This window comes from Panthera tigris, chromosome B1 (assembly GCF_018350195.1).
Source record: "Panthera tigris isolate Pti1 chromosome B1, P.tigris_Pti1_mat1.1, whole genome shotgun sequence".
NCBI classification, from domain to species: domain Eukaryota; kingdom Metazoa; phylum Chordata; class Mammalia; order Carnivora; family Felidae; genus Panthera; species Panthera tigris.
The window spans coordinates 182,458,068-182,479,011 of record NC_056663.1 but is presented as its reverse complement, the minus strand read 5'-3'; the positions used below and the strand labels follow the sequence as shown (position 1 = coordinate 182,479,011).

The 20,944-nt window shown below is 40.2% G+C and overlaps 1 protein-coding gene across 4 annotated transcripts in view; it reads left to right on the top strand.

The window, feature by feature from the left end:
- The window catches only part of STIM2 (stromal interaction molecule 2), a 151,500-nt gene that overhangs the window by 60,274 nt on the left and 70,282 nt on the right, over positions 1 to 20,944 (top strand). For all 4 annotated transcript variants that reach the window (XM_042984812.1, XM_042984811.1, XM_042984814.1 and 1 more), the window contains one exon: positions 1,828 to 1,958. In XM_042984812.1, the coding sequence (XP_042840746.1) occupies positions 1,828 to 1,958 (131 nt within the window). The remainder of the gene's footprint in view (positions 1 to 1,827; positions 1,959 to 20,944) is intronic.

The window sequence follows — 20,944 nt, the reverse complement described above, 5'->3', positions numbered from 1 at the left end:
GGTCCCCCACCACCCAGGCCCCCCTCGTGAGGAATTTTTATCTCTCTTTTCACTATGGTATTTCCAGTGCCCGACATATGGTAGATGCTTAAGAGATATTTGTTGAATGGTTGGAATGGTGTTCAGAGAAGGAAGTAATTGCTGGAAGATAGTATAGATATTTATGAAAGACTTCCTGGAGAAGTCACATCCTGCAACAGACCTTGAAAGATAAGGTTTATTAAATAAGTAAAAAAAAAAAAAATCAATTTTATTTTTATATGAAATTTTTTCAGATCATATGTTTCTCCTAATTTTCTTTTAAAGCTTTATATGGTTTTCAGAGCCCTCATTATTCACTCCTTTTAGAGTTTGACAGGGTTGACAACAAAGCCTGTTTAGTCAGTAAGTGATGCCAACCCTTGTATGCTATTTGCAGTAACTTCGTATGTTTATTATGGATGCAATAACACATTGTATTCAGATCTTCTTTATTCTCTATGTTATGGTATCTGGGAGTTTGCTTCATAGCCAGTCAAAATAAGTACAAATGAGTTTGAATTTGTAGGCATATTAGGGCTCTGTTTGTTTCATGACTTAGGGGTCATAACTGACCTTTGTTCCTGTAAGTTCTTAGATTTTAGCAAATCTTGATCAGAGTTTTAAATATGTATACACACATATGTCACAACGTTTATCATTGCATTTTCCCTTTTTACAGTTTCCTTTTCTGTTTCTTTCTCTTCCAAGACTAAATTAAAATTAGCTTTTGAATTAAAACTATTAAAAATGTTAACTCACCAAAATGAGTTATAACTGGAACATGTAGGTAATATAGATTTGCATTATTCTTTTACCAAAACATTTATTAATTGATTTCCAGTACTGGCTTTGTGCAGTGTTTTTTCCTAAGTACAGAATTAGATCATTTCTTAGGCCGTTATAGCTACGGTAGATTTAGTAAGCACGGAGACAACTTTATTTTAGAGGTGTGGTAACTAAGACACAAGGACAAGTGATTTGTCCAAAATCAGACTGTTAATTTGTAACAGGGCCAGAATGATAAACTAGATTTTTAGCTGTTGTTGAGAAAACCAAACTGTGGCTAACCCTTCTATTATGCTAGTAACTACTTTATTTAAAAAAATTGTTTTTAATGTTTACTTATTTGAAAAAAAAATTTTAATGTCTTATTTATTTTTGAGAGACAGAGCATGCTTGGGGGAGGGGCTGAGAGAAGGGAGACACTGACTCTGAAGCAGGCTCCAGGCTCTGAGCTGTCAGCACAGAGCCCGGACTGGGGCTGGAACCCACAAACTGCGAGATCATGACCTGAGCCATGAACCCTTTGATTCTTAAATAGAAAAGTGAAAAAAAAAGTTTCTAAGTATCGTGTGCCTATCCTATATATATCCTTTTCTTGTATTCTCTGATATTTTCCTAGGATTCACATTTTAATTGAAGTGGATTATTCGAAAATAGCACCTTGTATTCTGTGTTTTTTGGTTCTTTTTTTTTTAAGAAAGGAGCTCTGTTTTTGGGGGGAAATAATTAGTAAATATAGTAGGTTGGATAAGAAGAAAATGGTTAAAGATGTGGAAGCAGTTAGACAACCTGAAGTCAGGACTGGAGTTACTCCTGGTTGTAGTTGCCTAGTAGCCATTAAATTCAGTTACTTATTTGTAGTCTGTTGTGTTCCTGTATTATACTTTCGATGACTTTGCTGGACTTTTTAAAATCTGTTGGTTTGACTTAGTCTGATATTTAATGTTTTTCTTCTTGTCACTTGTATGCCTGTGGTCTGTGTTTTGGCATGGCAAGCCATAACTGCCCTTCGTTCTGTTGCAGATCCCTGCCTGTCACTGAGTCCGCCGTGTTTCACAGAAGATGATCGATTCAGCCTGGAAGCTCTTCAGACAATCCATAAACAAATGGATGATGACAAAGATGGTGGAATTGAAGTAGATGAAAGTGACGAAGTAGGTGGAAAACTTTCCTTGGTGTTCTCTGAAATTTTCCCATTGTTCCTCGGGTGACTCGGCTCCATCTTTAACATCTTCAGTTTTTCTCTTTGCATTTTAATTTATATGGTTTTCCTTTGTTCTTTTCTCCCCAAGCATATAGAAGTCTTCCCAGTTTAATAAGAATCCTCACGTTCTTGCATTTCTCAAGCATAAATCTGTTTTGACGGTATCCGTTAACTGTGGCTGCTTTACAAACCACCACGAAACTTAGTGGCTTCAGGTGACAACGGTTTATCATTTTTCCTGATTCTCTGGGTTGATTGTGCTCAGCTGGGTATTTTTGCTGTTCCCTTAGGCATGGGTTGAGGTCACTGGTGGTTGCGTTCAGTTGGGGACTCTGCCGGGGCTGGAATGATGACCTCTTAGCCTTCACAGTCTGTCTCCATGTGGTCTCTCATCGTTCAGAATCTAGCTCAGGCTTCCTTACAGCATGGCAGCCGGCTTCCAGGGGGCAGTGATCGGAGACAGCCAAGTTCCCATGTGAAAGTGCTTATCATGCCCCTGCTTGCCAGTGCCTGTTAATATCAAATTGGCTTAAAGCAAGTTATTTGGCTAAGCTCATAGTCTGTGTAGGAGAGGATTATACAAGGGCATGAATGCCGGGAGTTGTGGTTTATTGGGGGTCACCAGTGTAATGGTCTGCTGTACCTGCTGTGTGTGTAAATCATGTTTCATTTCTTCAGCATTCTCATCTTCCCCCCAGCGTACCTCCAGTGTCCCTCTTACTTTCTCCATGGAAGTTGTTTTCTTCACTTGGCTGTAGTCTTATTCTAGCCAAATCCCCTGGTCATTTTCAGGCCTCTTCCTTTGTTATGTTTGTCATGGTTGAGTTGCTTCTTTTTTGGTTCATAGGATACTAAATTACATTATCGTCTAATGTTACGTAACAGTGACATTCTCTAATCACATTGTTATCTAATAGTAACATTCTCTTCAGATTAATTCTTGATCTGCCGTATAAAACATTTGTCCTGCAGATGCACATCCTTTTTTAGGCTCTACTGGACCCCCCCCGTCTCTAAGCCAGGCCACCTTCCTGACCGGCATATATTGCTTTCTGTCTGACATCTTTTGAGTGTTCTTACTTCTGCTTTCAAGTTAGTTTGTCTGAAACAAAATCTCAGCTCTCCTCTTTGAAATCCCTCACTGTTCAGTGGCACCTCTCTGTACCTACTTCTCCTCAGTTCTAATTATTCTAAGTCAGGGTTGTCAGACTTTTTGTTGTAAAGGCCCAAATTATGGGTTGAAATGTGTCCCCCGCACTCCCCAAAAAAGGACATATTTTGAATTCCTAACTTCTGACTCCTCAGAATGTGACCTTATTTGTAAGTAGAGTCATTTCAGATGTACTTAGTTAGGCTAAGGATATACTGGACTTGTGTGGGCCCCTAATCCAGTATGACTGGTATCCGTGTAAGAGAGGAGAAGCACCATGCAATGGGGAGACACTTGCAATGGGGAGAAGATGACCCTGTGACAATGGAGGCAGAGGTGGGAGTTACAGCGCTGCAAGTCAGGGAATGACAAGAATTGCTGACGACATCAGAAGCTAAGAGAAAGGCATGGAAAAGAGTTCTCTGTTTCTACAGAGCTCAGTTTCCTCAGTGGTCAGGTGGGTGGGACTGAAAGTTCCAGCCCTCTAATCACCTGGTCTTTGTGCTGACCTGCCCCGTCCTGAGATGATCTAGAGGCCCCATTCTAAGTCATCTTTTAGCATGAACTCAGGTGTGATCAAAAGGGGCAAAATACTCTCCTAGTGCTCAGGAAATTCCTGTGCCAGGAACCAAGGACAAAGGCCAAATATATTTCTTACTACATCACAATTACAGAAACATTTAAGTCTGAAAAGAATAGCAAAAATGCACATTTTTTAAAGTCATTAAAAGTGCCATCAGAGGGAGATCTGTTAAAGTTGTGTATAATATATAGACAGAGAGGTATTAAGTAAGCTTATGCAGGTATTTGACAGCCTATTTAAATGTATCTGATTGCATAATAGTTCCTCGAATTACAAGTTATTTTAATCTTTTTAACCTCATCATCAGATATTAAATGCTCAAATGTGTGAAGTGTTATTATCGCCATGCGAAACAAAGTAAGCATGTGTGGCTATATAACTTGTACCTCAGGGAGACTCGTCTTGAGTCATTCCAGTTTCAGTGGAGTTCCAAACATTTTGTAATAAAAGTTAGAACGAAAAACCTTTTGTTAAAATTTAAAATTTATGTTAAAAGAACTTAAGAATTCTGTGGGTATGACAGGTGCTTTGATGTTTAGAAACAGAAGATGCTATCCTTGGCTCTGCATTTCTTCTAATATTAATATTTAAAAGCAAATAAAGTATGCCTTTATGTTTCATCAGTACCATACAGAATCTAGGAATCCACTGCCCAGTGTGTAGCTACTAGCTGCATTGGGCTGTCGAGCACCTAAAATTGACCTGTGTTAAAAGTGTAAAATGCACTTCAGATTTTGAATATGAGAAAAATAATGTAAAATATTTGAACTTTAAAATACCGATTACCTGTTGGGAATGATAATATTACGGACATAGTGGATTACGTAAGATATAAAACTAATTTCATGTGTTTCTTTTTACTTTTTTAATGTGACTTCTGGAAAAGTTAACACCACTTACTTAGATCAAATTAATTTGTATTGCACAGCTCTGATCTAGAGACTGGCATGTTGTAGACTTTAAGGAATGAGTTGTTAATTCTGTGGCCCCTGGACTGTTTGGTGCCTTCTGTTCAGAATAGCTACATCCTGATTTGTATTTCTCGTAAGTGTCTGTTTTTTAAAGAAGTAAATGGTAATACCGTTATGGGTTTCGAGCAGTCATCATTCAAAAACTTAATGAGTTTAATAGAAAATCTTTTTTTCTTTAAGTTTCTTCATTTATTTTTGAGAGAGAGACAGAGAGAGTGAATGGGGGTGAGGGGAGCAGAGAGAGAGGGAGAGAGGGAACCCTAAGCAGGCTCCACACTGTTACCATGGAGCCCAGTGTGGGTCTCGAACTCACAAGTGTGAGATCTTGACCTAAGCCAAAACCAAGAATCAGACATTAACTGACTGAGCCACTCAAGGTGCCCAATGGGAAATCTTAATTAAGAAAATTAAAATACCTAATTTCTTGTGATTTTTTTTTTGTTTGAAATGTTATTTTTTTTAATTTAGAAAAATATTTAGCATTTGAAAATGCGAGTTGAAAACTTAATTTTTTTTCTCTGTAGTTAGTGCCTCTGCTTTTTGTTTTTTTTTTTTGTTTTCGGTTATATGAGAAAGCATTTACTTTTCTAATTTATTCATGCATTTAATATTGAGCTAATATTTGAGGGTCTGGTTATGCCAGATACTCAAATAGAGCTTAGAGTGTATCCGGGACAAAACAGAATCCCACATAAATCTTCAAGCCCTTCAGTGAATATTCTGTTGGGGCGAAAAGGCAGACTAAACAAAAAACAAAATAAGCTGAGAAAAGAGGGCTGAGGACAGGTAGATGATAGATAGCTGTGATTTTAAATAGGGTGGTCATGGCAGGCCTCATTAAGAAGGTAACATTTACTTAAAGTGTATGCAGTATTCAGTACTTGGACAAGTAAGAGAGTAGGTATCTGGCAGTTTTCCAGTACTATTCTCAAACTGAAATTAGAGGACATGAGTGTTTTAGATTAGGAACAGGATGTAAAGCTTTTGCTCCGGCCTCAGATCAAAAAGATTAGCTGTCAGTGCATGCCCAATCTGTGTGTGACCTGTTTGGATTGAGTTTTTGATTACCTTCAGGGTTGTCTGTTCTGCCAGTATTGAAGATATGTTGGAAAGTGTAGGTACTTTCTTAACAAATACTTTGAATAAGAGAAATGGATGGTTTCATTGCCCTGAGCACAGTGTAGGAGGCAGTGAGAATTCATGTTGTTATTGCCTGCTTTGTGACTGAAAACCTTATTATAGTTTCTAGGGTGTCTGCACTTTGTTGTCTGTTTTTACTTTTCCTCTTTTTAAAAAAAATTTAAAAATCCTTTCCCCTCACCTAATTTTTCTTCCTTTTTATCCATGCTTCCCTTTTAGTGAGGTCATTTAGAATACGTAGTTTTAGAGTTTTTGTTCTTATCAGCTGTTTGATGTATATAATCAAGTTTAAAACCAATTTATATAAAAAAACTGTACCTGGTATTTTGGTTTTTCTTACATTTAGCTGTTCTGCCTGAAATGCACCTTTGTCATCATTTGTATATACACTGCTTAGAAAACTTAGCTAACAGCACAGATATGTGTCTGAAATAAGGAGAATCACGATGAAAGCAGGCAAAAGTAGGGTTAGAAAAACCTAGTAGAAAATACCTTTTATTTATTATTGTTATTATTTTTTAACATTTAGTTATTTTTGAGAGAGAGAGGGAGACAGAGCGTGAGCAGGGGAGGGACAGAGAGAGGGAGAACCAGAATCTGCACCAGGCTCCAGGCTCTGGGCTGTCAGCACAGAGTCCAATGTGGGGCTTGAACTCACAGACGATGAGATCATGACCTGAGTCGAAGTCAGACCCTTAACCAATTGAGCCACCCAGGCACCCCTAGAAAATACTTTTAAAATAGGATCAGTGAGTTTTGGAATTATGTGGAGTACTGCTTCCAAAGGAATAAATGCATGTAGTTTTTACTGAAAATTTTAAGTTAAAGTTGTAACTTAGGTATTATCTTTTGCTATGGAGCAAATTCCCCCCAAACTTGGTGGCTTACCGCGGCGAAAGTTGACCATCTCAGTTTCTGTGGGTCCCAAATCCAGGTGTGGCTTAGCTGGGTCTTCTGGCTTGCAGGGCTTTCACCAGGCCGCTGTTCAGACACCAGCTGGGATTTCGGTCTCAAGGCCTGGTACACGGGGCTCTGGGTTGTTGGTTGGAGATAACAGTTTCCTGACACATGGCTCTCTCCATGGGGCTGCTCATAGCATGGCAATGGGTTTCCCTCAGAGACAGTGGGAGGGCACTTTGGGAAAGAGAGAGGGAGAGATGGAGAGAGAGAGAGAGCGAGCAAGTGTGCGCGCGCGCAGAAGGCAACAACATGGAAGTTCGTCTTTTTGTAAGCTAAGCTTGGAATTGGAATCCCTTTTTACTTTTTTGCTATATTCTTTTTGTTAGAAGGGAGTCGTTAGGTCCAGCTGGTACGCAAGGGGAGGCTGTCAGACAAGGTATGAAGGTGAGGATGTTGGGCTCATGAGGGGCCATTTTAGAGGCTGCTTACCAGTTTGTTTCTGTGCTCTGCTAACTAGAGACATTTGATGGGGAATTCTCGAGCCATGGAATTATAAAGTAGAAAAACAATAAACTCATAGAACTTCCTTCAACAGGCTCCATATTGCAGGGGACCCATAATAAGACTTCATGTTGATCTTCGTATATGTCTAGAATTTTAAAGCATTGCTATGTCTGATTAAAATTATCTTTGAAATTTTTTTTTTTTTTTTGCTGGGAAGAGTGAGAGAGAAAGTGTGAGTGGGGGAAGGGCTGAGAGGCAAGAGAGAGAGAGAGAGAGAATGAGAATCTTAAGCAGGCCCTGATGCGGGGCTTGATCTCACAACCATGAGATCATGACCTGAACTGAAATCAAGAATCGGGCACTTAGCTGACTGAGCCAGCCAGGCACCCCTAAAAGTATCTGTTAAGCAGTGGGTTGCATGTGTAATCATGTACCAGTACCACTTATGTGACCGAAGGATCACTTGGCATTGACCTGAAAAGACAAGCAGGGTAGAGGTGAGGTGAGGACAGTGGGTGCTACAGAGCTCTTGCTGTCCGTTAAGTTGTAATCATTGAGGGGTTTTCCTACGTATTTGAAAGTTTTATAGTTTCATAGTTCAGTTAACTAACGTGTCCTCATAAAAACAGACTTTAAATCTTTCTGGAAAATAATAGCAATAAGCATCCAGTTTAGGGTGGCAGAGGGTGTTAATAGGTATTCAGTAGAAAAAAAGAGGGTTAAATGGCCAAAATTGGGAAGTGATGGATTCATTTAGTTTTGTTACTACACGAATTCTCGAACTTATGTTTATGGCTTTGTGTACTAAAAGAATAGGAAACATTTATTGAGCATTTGCTGTTTGTTTCGCACTCTGAGCACTTTGCATGGATTATGGCATGGGCTTCTCGCAGCAACCCTGTGAACAAAGAGGATCCTCTTTATCTTATTTGCAGGTGAGGAAACAGGCTTAGGGAGGTGAAACGGTGTGCCCATGGCCACCAGCTTGTAAGTGCTACAGCCCAGGTTTGATGCCAGACTGAATTCATGTTCTTGGTTTCTAGTGTGTGTTGCTTTCTTATGTTGATGAGTACAGCACATCACCATCATCATGCCCTCCCTGGTACAATTTACAAATCAGTAGCTATATGTAAGTAGTATATAGATTTAGTAGATGTACTGATACCTACACACACACACACACACACACACACACACACACACACACAGTTGTATTAGATGTATTTGATATATGTACACATGCTGTAATCCTTTTACGCCTTTTTATAGTGTTCACAAACACGCAAATTAAAAATGAGATAAAATCAAATATAAATGGAAGTTCTAATATTTTCTCCCTCATGAGTGGATTAGATTGTATATCCCTATGGGGTCTGGGGAATTGAAACTGGAGACTGCTGCATGAATGAATTATAAAGCAAGATCTGTTTTCAGTCACATATACTTCATTCCGTTTTTATGAGAACAGGTAATTGTGAGGAGTTTTCAAAACAAATTCCTACTAGTGTTAATATTTATTCTTCTCTAATTTTCATTGTTCACTATACACAGGTTTCTTTTTCCTTTTTAAAAAGTTCATTTATTTATTTTGAGACAGAAAGAGAGAGAGAGAGAGAGCGAGAGAGCGGGAGCACAAGCCATGGACAGACAGAAACAAAGAGAAAGAGAATCCCAAGCAGGTACCGAGCTGTCAGCTCAGAGCCTGACACAGGGCTTGACCTCACAAACTGTGAGATCATGACCTGAGCCAAAACCAAGAGCCAGATGCTTAACTGAGCCACCCAGGTGGCCCTGTATATAGGTCTCTTAACTGTGTAGCATATCAGTTCCTGATGTTCTTTTTTTTTTTTTTTTTTTTTTTTTTTAATGTTTGTTTATTTTTGAGAGAGAGAACATGAGCAGGGTAGGGCAGAGAGAAGGGGGACAGAGGATCCAAAGCAGGCTCTCTGCTGACTGCAGACAGCCTGATGTGGGGCTCGAACTCCCGAACCGTGAGATCATAACCTGAGCTGAAATCAAGAGTAGGACACTTAACCAACTGAGCCACCCACGCGCTCCTAAATTTTTTTTTTTTTTTTTTTTTTTTTTTTTTCCTAACTGCAGTTTGGGCAATTCAGAATAATATAGAGGCTGTGTGTTTGGAAGCAAGGTAGACAAATGGTTGGGGCACTCTTCTTTGCATGATACCTATGGAATGAGGAAGCAAAGGCGATAAATCCATAAGACAAAGTGGATCACTGCAACCAAATCTTTGGGCTTAAGGAAGAGAAGTGGATGAAAAGGAGTTGGTACAAGTTTAAAAGATTGCTCTAGGGATTCAAAGTATGCTTCCTGGACAAAGTGGCAACTTTTGGAAATGCAAATACTCAGGTCCCATCCCAGACCTACTGAATCAGAAATGTGGGAGTGGGGCTCAGAAATCTGTTGTAACAAGTCCTCTGTTGATTCTGATGCCCATGTTGTCCTTTAATAAATGTAATAGCTGTTTTTTGCACTATACTTTTGTAACAGTTTTTATAATCTGAGGCACAGTATTTATATTTGGCTACTGTGATGGTCTTGCAAAAGATATTGTTTCCTGCCCCTATACTTTGTGCTTTCACTTTGCCCAAGTCCTACCTTAAGTTTTTCTTAACATGTTCTACAGGAAGTCATAAACATGTATAACACAATAATTATTACTGTAAAGCAGAGTGTGCCTGTGTTTTGCTGGGGACAGAATTCTTTACTTTTGCTCAAGTAAGATGGTTTTATAACTTAGAATGGTTAAGAACCATTGTATAAATTATTGAGAGAGATACTAAGAGCATATGTTTATTATTTCATAGTTGTGCTTGGGATATTTCTTAAGTTCTAAGTTTTCTGCCCTGCTTTATCTAGTTGAGTATCTGGGCTCTTTATGTTTTGTCTTGACAATTGCAGTACCTCTTTACTGGGCTTCTTTCTCTGTCTCTTGCTTTTCCAGTTAATTTACCAACTGCTATTATCTTTCTGTTTATATTTGATAAGATCTAATTCTCTCAGAGTGTTTCTATTCTTGTGTCTCCTTGTCCCTCAAAGCAACCACCATAATAACCAGAGGACTTTGTCTTAACCCTACCCTGTCTTGCCATCCAGACTGTCTTGCCCTTGCCTCTGCCCCCTCTGACTTTGATGTATTACAATGGGTTCCCTCTTCTTTTTTTTTAAAGTTTTTTTTGTAAATGTCTTATTTGCTTTTGGGAGTGAGAGAGCAACATGTGCGAGAGAGGGGGAGCGGCAGAGAGAGAGGAGGATAGAGAATCCCAAGCAGACTCTCTGCTGTCAGCATGGAGCCCCATGTGGGGCTCGAACTCAAGAGCCATGAGATCATGACCTGAGCCAGAATTGGATGCTCAACTGACTGAGCCCCCCCCCCCCCAGGTGCCCCTAATGGGTTCCCTCTTCTTGATACATCCTTAGCTGCGTGTCATTTGAGGAGTTCAGTACATATGGATTAAGTGGGCTTTTGTGCTGCCAGTAGGTAGGTACTTAAATATCATAATAGTTTCTGTGGAAAGATAGGTTTCAAATGGCAGATACGTATATTTAAATGCAACCAGTTTATAAACTGGGAGTGAATGGTCTATAGTATGAGATCTGTCTATAAAGAGCCAAAAACTTACGAAATCATTTTCAACTCAGCACCTTTGCCTCTTTCTAGGAAGTTACCACAACCCCTGCTTCAACTAGTAAATCTTTTAGTCCCTTCCTCCAAATTATTTCCTCTTTCTTTAGTCAGAATGTCTGGCAATTATGTTTTCATGAAAAAGAATCCTTTCCCATTCTTGTTCCATTCATTTTTAATTTCCATTGACAGGAGTTTTGTGTTACATACCGTTGTAGACCGGATGAGGGCAGAGCGGCAGGAATGTGAATGAGGACCTGTGTCTGTACTGAGCGCAATGTCCAGTCCTGCCCCTCTCCTCCCCTACTTCCCTTTTCATTCCCTTCCATTTTCAGGATCACGGCGTGGCACTGCATTTATGGAATGTATATTTTTTGAGTGTGTAGCAAACTTCACGTATTGTCTCGTCTTCTGAAACATCTTTCAGTTGAGGTGTACAAAACCTATTTATTCCTGTTTCACAAATGAGTTAAATAAATTTGTGCTTTTACTGTAACATTAACTCCATCTGTCTTACTTTGTTGTTATGGATAGGGTGACCATATAATTCATCATCCAAACTGGAATACTTTTGAGAGTAAATGAGTTTGCTATTAATAATTACACCAGGACAACAGGTGAATGGGGACTGTCCTAGGCAAATGGGGCCGCGTAATGAACTCACTCTGTCTTACTGCAGTCTGCTTTCTGTTGTAATTACCTTTACCCACGTCTTACGCACTTCACTAAGTTGTTATTAAATTGATCCAAGTATTGTGCCAAGGTTTGTGCTATTAGTAAAGCTTGGATTTCAGTTTAGTTTATCAGGCTGTCTTTATGTATGGAGCACTTTGTTTTCTAGTAACATGACAGAGACTTCAGCATTATTCCATTTTTCCTAGAGTTAAGTGATTTTTTTTTTTTGTCTTTTTATTCCCTGGAAATAATACAGTTTAACAATATTTTCTGTATTAAGGTGAACTAGTACTCATTGACCCTTTCATTGATTGCTAGGATTTTTTTTGTAGTAAGTTTCTGGTTGTCCCAAATTTTCATATCTGAAGAATATTCCATAATAGTCTAAATTTTCCTGTGCACCTATCCAGTGTTTGGCCTGCCAGAATTTCTCCCACAAGTAAGTGCTGCAGTCACTAACCACATGGTCTTCAGAAGACTGTTTTGCTCTAGGCAGCATTTCGTGTGACCTTAAGGTAAGGTGCTGTGCTGTATCAGGGAGCTGGATGTAAGGTAAACTGTTCTTTTCCTCAGATAGCCCTGCCGTATGTTGATTATACCATCATGGTTCAGAAAGCGTTTATGGTGTCTCACATGCTCTTTAGCAATGCTGTTTTGGGATAGGCAAGACAGGTCATATCCCTGTTTTATAGATGAGGAGACGGAGGCTTAGATTGTTACTTAGGTCACATAGCGTAGGAGCGGGGATAGAGCCCAACCGTCCCAACTTCCGTTCATTCTGGAACATGTTGAGACACAATTCCAGGTTGTTGCGTTTTGAACTTGTGTTCAGTTTTGAGCCTTGGACTCAGAAGGAGTCTCCCTGGATACGTTCTTGAACTGTGTTTCTATTAATGACCTCAATGTTAGTTGCAGAACTCTAGACGTTGATGTCAGCTCTTTCACTAGAGCCTCATACCTGCTTCTTCCCCGTATTTGTTCTGAATCATACTGACTTACGTCTTAAGTGTTATTTTAAGCAAGGCTGGAGAACCTGCCTCACCTCACCTTAAAGACTACTTTCCCCCTGTATTCCCTTTAGGCTTCCTATCCTGGCTTTGCTGGGTCTGCCTGGCTTGACACGGCTCATGGCATTGATCTAGTACTGGTAACACCAGGTGTTGATGAGCTGCTTTTTATTACCCTCCCATCCCCCAGCCTTTTTATAGGGCTATTGGGCCTGGAGGCTGAAACTATAAGGCTATGAAACTCAGTTGGTAAAGAGAACCTTTTTAAAACTGAAGCAATGTTTTGTCTTAATCCTGAAAATGTTTAAAATAATCGATAAAAAATATTTGAGAGCCTTTCACTTGAATTGCTAACACTTGCCAATTGACCTTTATTTTTATATCTCCTAAGTTCCTAAAATTTCTTTCAAGTCTTAGAGAAGTACAGGAATTTTTATGGTCTTTAAAAACTATTTTTCGAACTAAATAGCTGGGGTTTTTTTGTTTTCATTTTTCTTTTTACTTAGTTCCTTCAAGGGCTTGGGAAATATGCCTAGGCTCCTAAGGGTGTTGTTGAGCATTCATTTAAAAACAAAACACACCTAAGGCTTTAAAGTTTCTATTTATATATATAGCACTGTATGAATATGGGGCAGAATGAAACAAGCCAGCATAGACTTCCACGAGCTTACCCTCTACTAGGGATATAAAGACAACGTATGTCAGGGCATATTATGTACTAGGGATACACGTGAATCGTGGAAGTGCTCTTGTGTCTCAGAAGAGAGAGTGTACATTTGTTTGAAGAGCATCTAGAAAAACCTGGAGTAGGAGTCCTTGAGATGGGCCTTTGGAAGTGGGCAAGGTTTTCACAGGTGTAAACGATAGGTGAGACACTCCAAGAGGAAGGGTCAGAGTAGGGAAAATGTATTAAAGGAAGAACAAAGGATACTAATTTATGTAATAGAGAATACTCAGTCTGACTGGAGTATGGTGGTGTGGGGGATAGCATTGAAAAGAACTTGCTTGCTGTTTTTTTTTCCTTTTCCTACTTCTGGCTACTTCTCTGATCTCTTCATTGTTCTTACTTTTCTTGCACCCTAAAGTGTATGTATTCCATAATTTTTTTTTTAAGATTTAATTTTTTTTTTTTTTTTTTAGAGCAATTGGGGTTTACTACAAACTTGAGAGGGAGATACCGTAATTTCCCGTATACCCCCACCCCCACAATGGGGTGCGTTCTCTTTCATTATCACCCACCACATTGGTATGTTTTTTACCCAGAATGAACCTACACTGACATGTTGTAATCACCCCAAGTCCGTGGTTTTCATTAGGGCTTGTTCTTGGTGTTGTATATTCTCTGGGTTTGGATGAATATATAAGGATATGTATCCATCACTAAAATGTTATACACAGTATCTTCACTGCCCTGAAATCCTCAGTCTTTATTGTTTCTGGTGTTTCTTCTGTTTCTCTCTCTTTCTCCTGGTATTCCCATTACACCTATGTTATACCTTCTGTAGTTGCCTCATAGTCCTGTTTTGTTTTCCTTCAGTCCTCTCTTTACTTTCTGGGTTTTGAAGTTTCTTTCAATACATCTGTCCTCTACCGCAGAGAGGTTTTCTCAGCTCTGCCCAGTCTGCCCATCAAAAGAATTCTTCACTTGTGTTATAGTATTTTTGATCTGTAGCATTTCTTTCTGGTTCTTTCTTAGGATTTGCATCTCTGCTTATATTGCTTATCTGTTCTTACATACTACCTACTTTATCCACTAGAATCCTTAGTGTATTAATCATGGTGATTTTAAATTCCTGGTCTGATAATTCCCTACTATGTCTGGTTCTGATGCTTTTCTGTCTCTTCAGATTGTTTTTTGCCTTCTGGTATGTCTTGCCATGTTTTCTTGAGAGCTAGACATGATGTATGGGACAAAAGAAACTGCTGTAAATAGACCTGCGGTAATTGGGTGGTGTGGTGTCGGGGGGAGGGGAAGTGTTCTGTAGACCCATGATTAGGTCTCTGTCTTTCATTGAACCTATGGTTCTGGACTGTAACCTTCACAAGTCTTTCTCATTTTTGTTTTTTTTGTTTTCCCTTAGGTGAGACAGGATAGCTGGAGCGAGCTGGAGTTGGGTATATCTCTTCTCCCACTGGAAGGCTAGAGCTCAGTAGAGTTGAGCTGAGCCTTGTCAGTTAGGCTCTGATAATACCCTTGCAGGTTAGGCTCTGGTTAACTAGTTGCCCCTGAGGGTAGGCCTTGTTAAGAGGAACAGAGTGCTCTGGAGCACACATCTTTTTCTCAGTTTACAAGGATTATATTCCAATATACCCATCGTAAGTTGAAATGTTGTAAGTCGAACATACATTTAATACACCTAACCTACTTTAATTGTGTTCAGAACACTGACATTAGCCTACAATTGGGCAGAATAATCTAACACGAAGCCTGAATATAATAAAATGCTGAATATCTCATGTAATTTATTGAATACTGCACTGAAAGTGAGAAAAAGGAAGGTTGTAGGGATACAGAGTGGTTGTGAGTGAATTGGTTGTTTACCCTTGTGATTGCGCGGCCGGCTGGGCGATGCCATGCCACTGGCCCTGCCCAGCAGTGTGACAGTATCGTAACACATGTCACTAGCCCGCAAAAGGTGCGAGTTCGAAAATCAAAGTACGGTTTCTACTGAATGTGTATCTCTTTCGCACCATCATTAAGTCGAAGAATCCTAAGTTGAACCATTGTAGGTTGGGAACCGTCTGTATTTGGAAGTGGTTTTTTCCCCCTCTACCTGCCAGAAGCAGGAGGAGATTTCTCTTCACTGTTCCCTGTGGTAATCTGATTGAGCTCCTGGAGGCAAATCTCATGATGCAGTAGGCACTCCTCCCCTCCCCCTCCACCCCATGACTGGATATCCCTGGAGGTTTTACCTCTCAGACTGGCCTGCATTGATCCTGCAGCCCTTCCTCAGTTAGTTTGGGTCCCCACCCCCTCCCCAATCCCCCAGCAGTTTCGGGTCCTTGGCCTCTGCTTCGGCTAAAGTCAGCTGAGGTTCCCTGTATTTGCTTGCCAGTCTCTCCAGTCCTGGGGGCAGCAGTTCGTCCTGGGCCCGCCCCTCTCTTACAGATCCAGGAAGAGTTTACTCTTCAGTCTGGTCAACTTTTTGCTGGTTGTTAGGGTGGACTGGTGACTTCCAAGCTCTTTACACTGGGATTGGAAAACAGAAGTCTCTTCCATAACATTCCTGTCTTTGGGCCTCTTCTGTTCTTTCTTTCCCTTTCTAGGAAGTTTTATTCAGGCTCGTGGCTTTAATTATCATTTTTGTATAAGCTTAGTTCTGACTTCTCTAGTGAATTCCATTCTCACGTTTTGCCTGCTAAGATCTCTAACACAGCATCCTAAATGCTAAAAGAGAGAATGCTAAAAATGCTAAAAAAAAAAAAAAAAAAAAGAAATACATTGCTGTCTTTCTTTGTTTTCCTTTCTAGAAAAGTTCACGCTGAACCAATCACCACCTTCCTCAAAATACTGTTTTCTGGGGTTGCCTGGGTGGCTTAGTCGGTTAAGCATCCAACTCTTGATTTTGGCTCACAGTTTGTGAGTTCGAGCTCTGCATTGGCCTCTGTGACACTCTAGAATCAACATCCAGGCAGTTTTTATTGGTGATCTAATCCACTAGGTCAGTTTTTCTAAATTAATCATCACTTTTTTAATTTCCCCTTTTTGCTGCTAGACCTTACTTCCTTAGGGTGATGATATTTTTCTTTTGCACTCATGTTAGTCTGTGTCCTCCAAGAAGCAAACACCAGTAGCAGATTAAACATGCTAGAAATTTATTAGGGGCATTGCCAGTGAGAGACAAGGGTAGGGAGCTGAGAGAGGCCTTGTCCTGAACTTGGGTGAAGGAGAGAGGGAGGGAAGGAAGGAAGGAAGGAAGGAAGGAAGGAAGGCAGGCAGGAAGGAGCGAGCAGATGGTACTGATGGAGCAGACCCTACTTGGGATTCTCTGTCTCCCTCTCCCTGCCCCTCCCCCATGCTCTCTTGCACTCTCAAAAAGAAATAAATATTTAGAAAAAAATATCGTTGGGGTGCCTGGGTGGCTCAGTGACTTGAGCATCCGACTCTTGGTTTCATCTCAGGTCGTGATCTCTTGGTTTGTGGCTTCTAGCCCCGTGTTGGGCTCTGTGCTGCCAATGCAGAGCCTGCTTGGGATTCTTTCTCTCTCCCCCTCTCTCTGCCCCTCCTGCGCGCTCTCTCTCTCTAAAAATAAATAAATAAACTTCTAAACATTTTTTAAAAGTTTAGAAAATACTGTTTTCTTCTCTTTTTTTTTATTAAAAAATTGTTTTTAATGTTTTTATTTATTTTTGAGACAGAGGCAGCGTGAGTGAGGGAGGGGCAGAGAGAGAGGGAGACGCAGAATCTGAAGCAGGCTCCAGGCTCTGAGCTGTCAGCACAGAGCCCGACGTGGGGCTCGAACTCACGAGCTGTGAGACCACGACCTGAGCCGAAGTCTGACGCTCAACCGACTGAGCCACCCAGGCGCCCCTTTTCTTCTCTCTTCTATGTTATTTTTGTTGCTGGTATCCCTGTTTTACCTACAACTCAGGCTTGATGCTCCAGTCTCATCTTTGTCTGCATTTTTGTTTCCCTCTCTGAGTTGTTTTAGTCTTTGATTTCTGACTTGTCTTGCCATTGCCAGTCTTTCCCTCCTTTAAAATCCATTTCGACGATTACTACTTGATTAAAACACTTTGGAACATATTTTGTTTTCCTCTTCCCCTTCCCCAGACTCAACAACTTCTAGTGGGTCTTCATAGGCTGGTTGTATCAAGCTGTAGTGTGCAGCAGCGAATCGCCTGGAGGACGTGTTGAAACCCAGGTTTTAACTCTAGAATTTCTGATTCCGTAGGTCTGGGATGAGACCCAACAATTTGACTTGCTGACATGTTCCCAGATGCTGACATTGCTGGCCCAGGAACCACACTTTGAGAGTCACTACTAGAGTCTACCACATACAGCCCAGACTTCTTCATTTGGCATTTAAGACCTTTTATGGTGTGCTCATAATCTGTCCTTCTAGCCGTTGTCATTTACTCTGCATCTTCTTGGTGATGCACTCTCTCCTCCAGCCACAGTTAACTGCAGACAGACTGCTCTTCGTACACATCCCATATTTTTATATGCCTCTCCGGGCATTTCACTCATGATTTCTCCGTCTCTTTCTGTATGTTAAATTATATGCAGCTCATAAGATTAATTTTAAGATTTAGCAGAAACAGAATGTCATCCATGTAGTTATTCATCCATCCATATAGAATGTCTTTCCAATAGTCCTCGCTATTTTACTCTGTGTGTGTGTGTGTGTGTGTGTGTGTGTGTGTGTGTGTGTGTGTGTGTGTTCCTCTATTACTCTTCTAAGCCAGGGATGCCTGGGTGGCTCAGTTGGTTGAGCGACTGACTTTGGCTCATGTCATGATCTTGCAGTTTGTGAGTGTGAGCCCGCGTTTGGCTCTGTGCTGACAGCTCAGAGCCTGGAACCTGCCTCGGATTCTGTGTCTCCCTCTCTCTGCCCCTTCCCTGCTCATGCTCTGTCTCTCTCTGTCTCTCAAAAATGAATAAATGTTAAAAAAAAAAATTATTATTCTTCTAAGCCAGAGAAATTTCTTGCATTTGGTTTTCCCATATGGCATTTGTTGCTTTATAGTTTAGTGTGACCCTTATTTTCATTTCATTTCCTTCTGGCAGACAACTCTGTGTTTTACCTGTCTCTCGTTAGTTACATAGTATATGTATGTGGTGATAGTAGGAAATTAAATTCTTTCTGTGGCTATAACTAGGAGGTCAAACAAACCTCCTAGCTGGGATTGTCATATTCAGAGAAATAGGAATACCACCGTAGGATCATCACATTCGGAGAAATGGGTCACAGAGGTCCAAGCAGGTAGGGGGGCCGGAGGAGTGGCAGGTGCCAGGCAATCCAGCTTTGTGAAAGGCATTTGGCACACTGGGGGCTGCGTGCACCCAGCCCATGCCTGCCCTGCCACCATGATGCCCAGGAGGAAGATCAGGTCCACTGAGGGAGCAGTGGAGGAGGAGCCCAAAAGGGGCATCGGCAAGGTTTTCATCTAAACCTGCTTCTGCAGAAGTGGAAACCAAGTCAAAAATGACAGCAGGAAAGGCTAAATCTTCAGATAAAGAAGTGCAACTGAAAGGGAAAGGGGAGCAAAACGAAAACAGGCTGAAGTGGCTAAGAAATGAGAGGAGACTTCCCCGCAGAAGACAGAGAAACTAGCAATTAGGAGAGTCGCCTCTGATGCAGCAGGAGAGAAAAAGCTCAGTCTAATTAATATTGCGTACCATGTCTTTATCAGTGGTCCCTACCTCCCTTCTTATACAGTCCAGAGGAACTATTTTGTAAATGCAAGTTTTTAATAGTTCTACAAACAGTTTTAAGGAGAGAGTCCCACCTTATCCCATTTTTTTTTTTTAATGTGTAATTGCTTTTTAAAAGAAGCAAAATCATTTCCTGGTTGTTTATTTTTTGGTACAGCCCGAAAATGGTGGGATATTGAGTGTGGGAGGCTTTGATCATCTTGGGTGTCAGCCTGATATTCCAGGCTGTAGTATTCCAAGGGGTAGTTTTATATCTTATAACACAAAGCATATTAAATGGTAACTTGATGTCAGTCATGCATTTAATATATCTTGAACATTTTAAATGATTTCTGTTCCTGTGTTGCTTTTGGTAGAATTGTTTCTTCAAGAAAACCACTCCTTGAAATCTTGGCTCTCCCTGTCCTAATTCTGTACACTCTGTAACAGCTTTGGTTATTGTACTCCAGTTTTCCTAGTAACTTTGTTAGTGTGCCCTGACGGATGAAAATTTCAGTGTGTGGTATATATGATACAGTGAATTAGTGGGCCGTAGCTGTGTAACATTGTATAATATATGAAGATATTGGTACTTACTATCTGTTGAAGGAAAATTTGCCTCCAGATTTTAAGCTGGAAAGTCACCGGAATAGCTGCTTAGAAAAGAATCATAAGTGCATGATTTTTTAGGTTTTTGGTACGTATGTGAAGAGCTGTATACACATTGAAGTGTCTGTGTACTGATCCTCAGAACAGCCAATAAAATCTCAATTATGACAAAATAAAACAACCAAAAAACACAAAGAAACAGGTTATAGTTACAACCCTGAGTCTCACTGATGGAAGTATTTTAAACTCTTCAACCCTGAAAAACCAAACAATGATAAAAAGACATGAAAAAGTATAATATATGGCAAATTAATGTCATCTCTTAAAGGTTGGGTTAACAATCATGAGAGATGAGCAATACATTTAAAGTAAGTAATATCTTTTTAATGAATAAAATTGTGCCTATGAAAGATAATGAATTTCTTGAAATTCTTGATGGTTTAAATATTTGAGCTATATCTTACATTCAATTCAGTGCAGAAATTTTAGCTTTACAGTTTCATGAATTTTGACAAATGTATATACCCGTGTATCCAGTTTTGATACACTTGTGCCATTTTGATTCTCAAATTTTGAAACTGTTACTTTCTTGTGTAGAAGATAGCGAAGAGAAATCTTTGTGTTGCTGTAAAATCTATTAAGTGTGATTGGTCATAATTTTCCTTTTCTTTCCCCCTGCTAGTTTATTTCCTATACTTTTCCCAACTATGTGATAACTAACCAGAGATCTAAGGATTGGGGTAGGAGGATTCTTTCCTTTCTCCTTGGCAGAGGCCATGTAAGGCTACTGGGAGGCTCATCCACCTTCCTGTGTGGCTGTAAACTGTATGTTCTCTCCTGTTACTGTCGATTCATTCACTGTTCGTGCTCCTTGCAAAAGCGAATTTTTCCATCCAAGCACTTCATCTCATCTCCTGTCTCCTGTGGACAACTTGAGGACAGTGCTTTAGCAATGTACCGTTTCCTACTGATCTTTCCCATCTGACTCAAACCTGCCATTGTCTTGCACCTCATAAACGCAGCAGTATGAAAACTTCCAACTCTTTGTTCTCCCTTTGGTGATTGCCCAATTCCTTTCTTCTTTTTTTCCAACAAGTTCCCTCAAAAGGATTTCTGTACTAGTTTTCTCATCTCATTCTTGAAGTCACTTAAGCTTTTGCCTCTGTTACTCCTCCAAAATTGTTCTAACTATGCTCCGATTTCCGTCTGGTCTTATTTTCCTTCTGCTTATACGGCTTTTAAGAACAGTTCCAGCAGTACGGGACTTCCTGTGATAAACCCTTACTGTTTGTCCGAAAAGGTTTTTATTTTGCCTTCATCTTTGGAAGCTGTTTTTGCTGGGTAAGAATCCTAGGTTAGCAGTTTTTTCTTTCACACTTTAAATGTGCTTCCT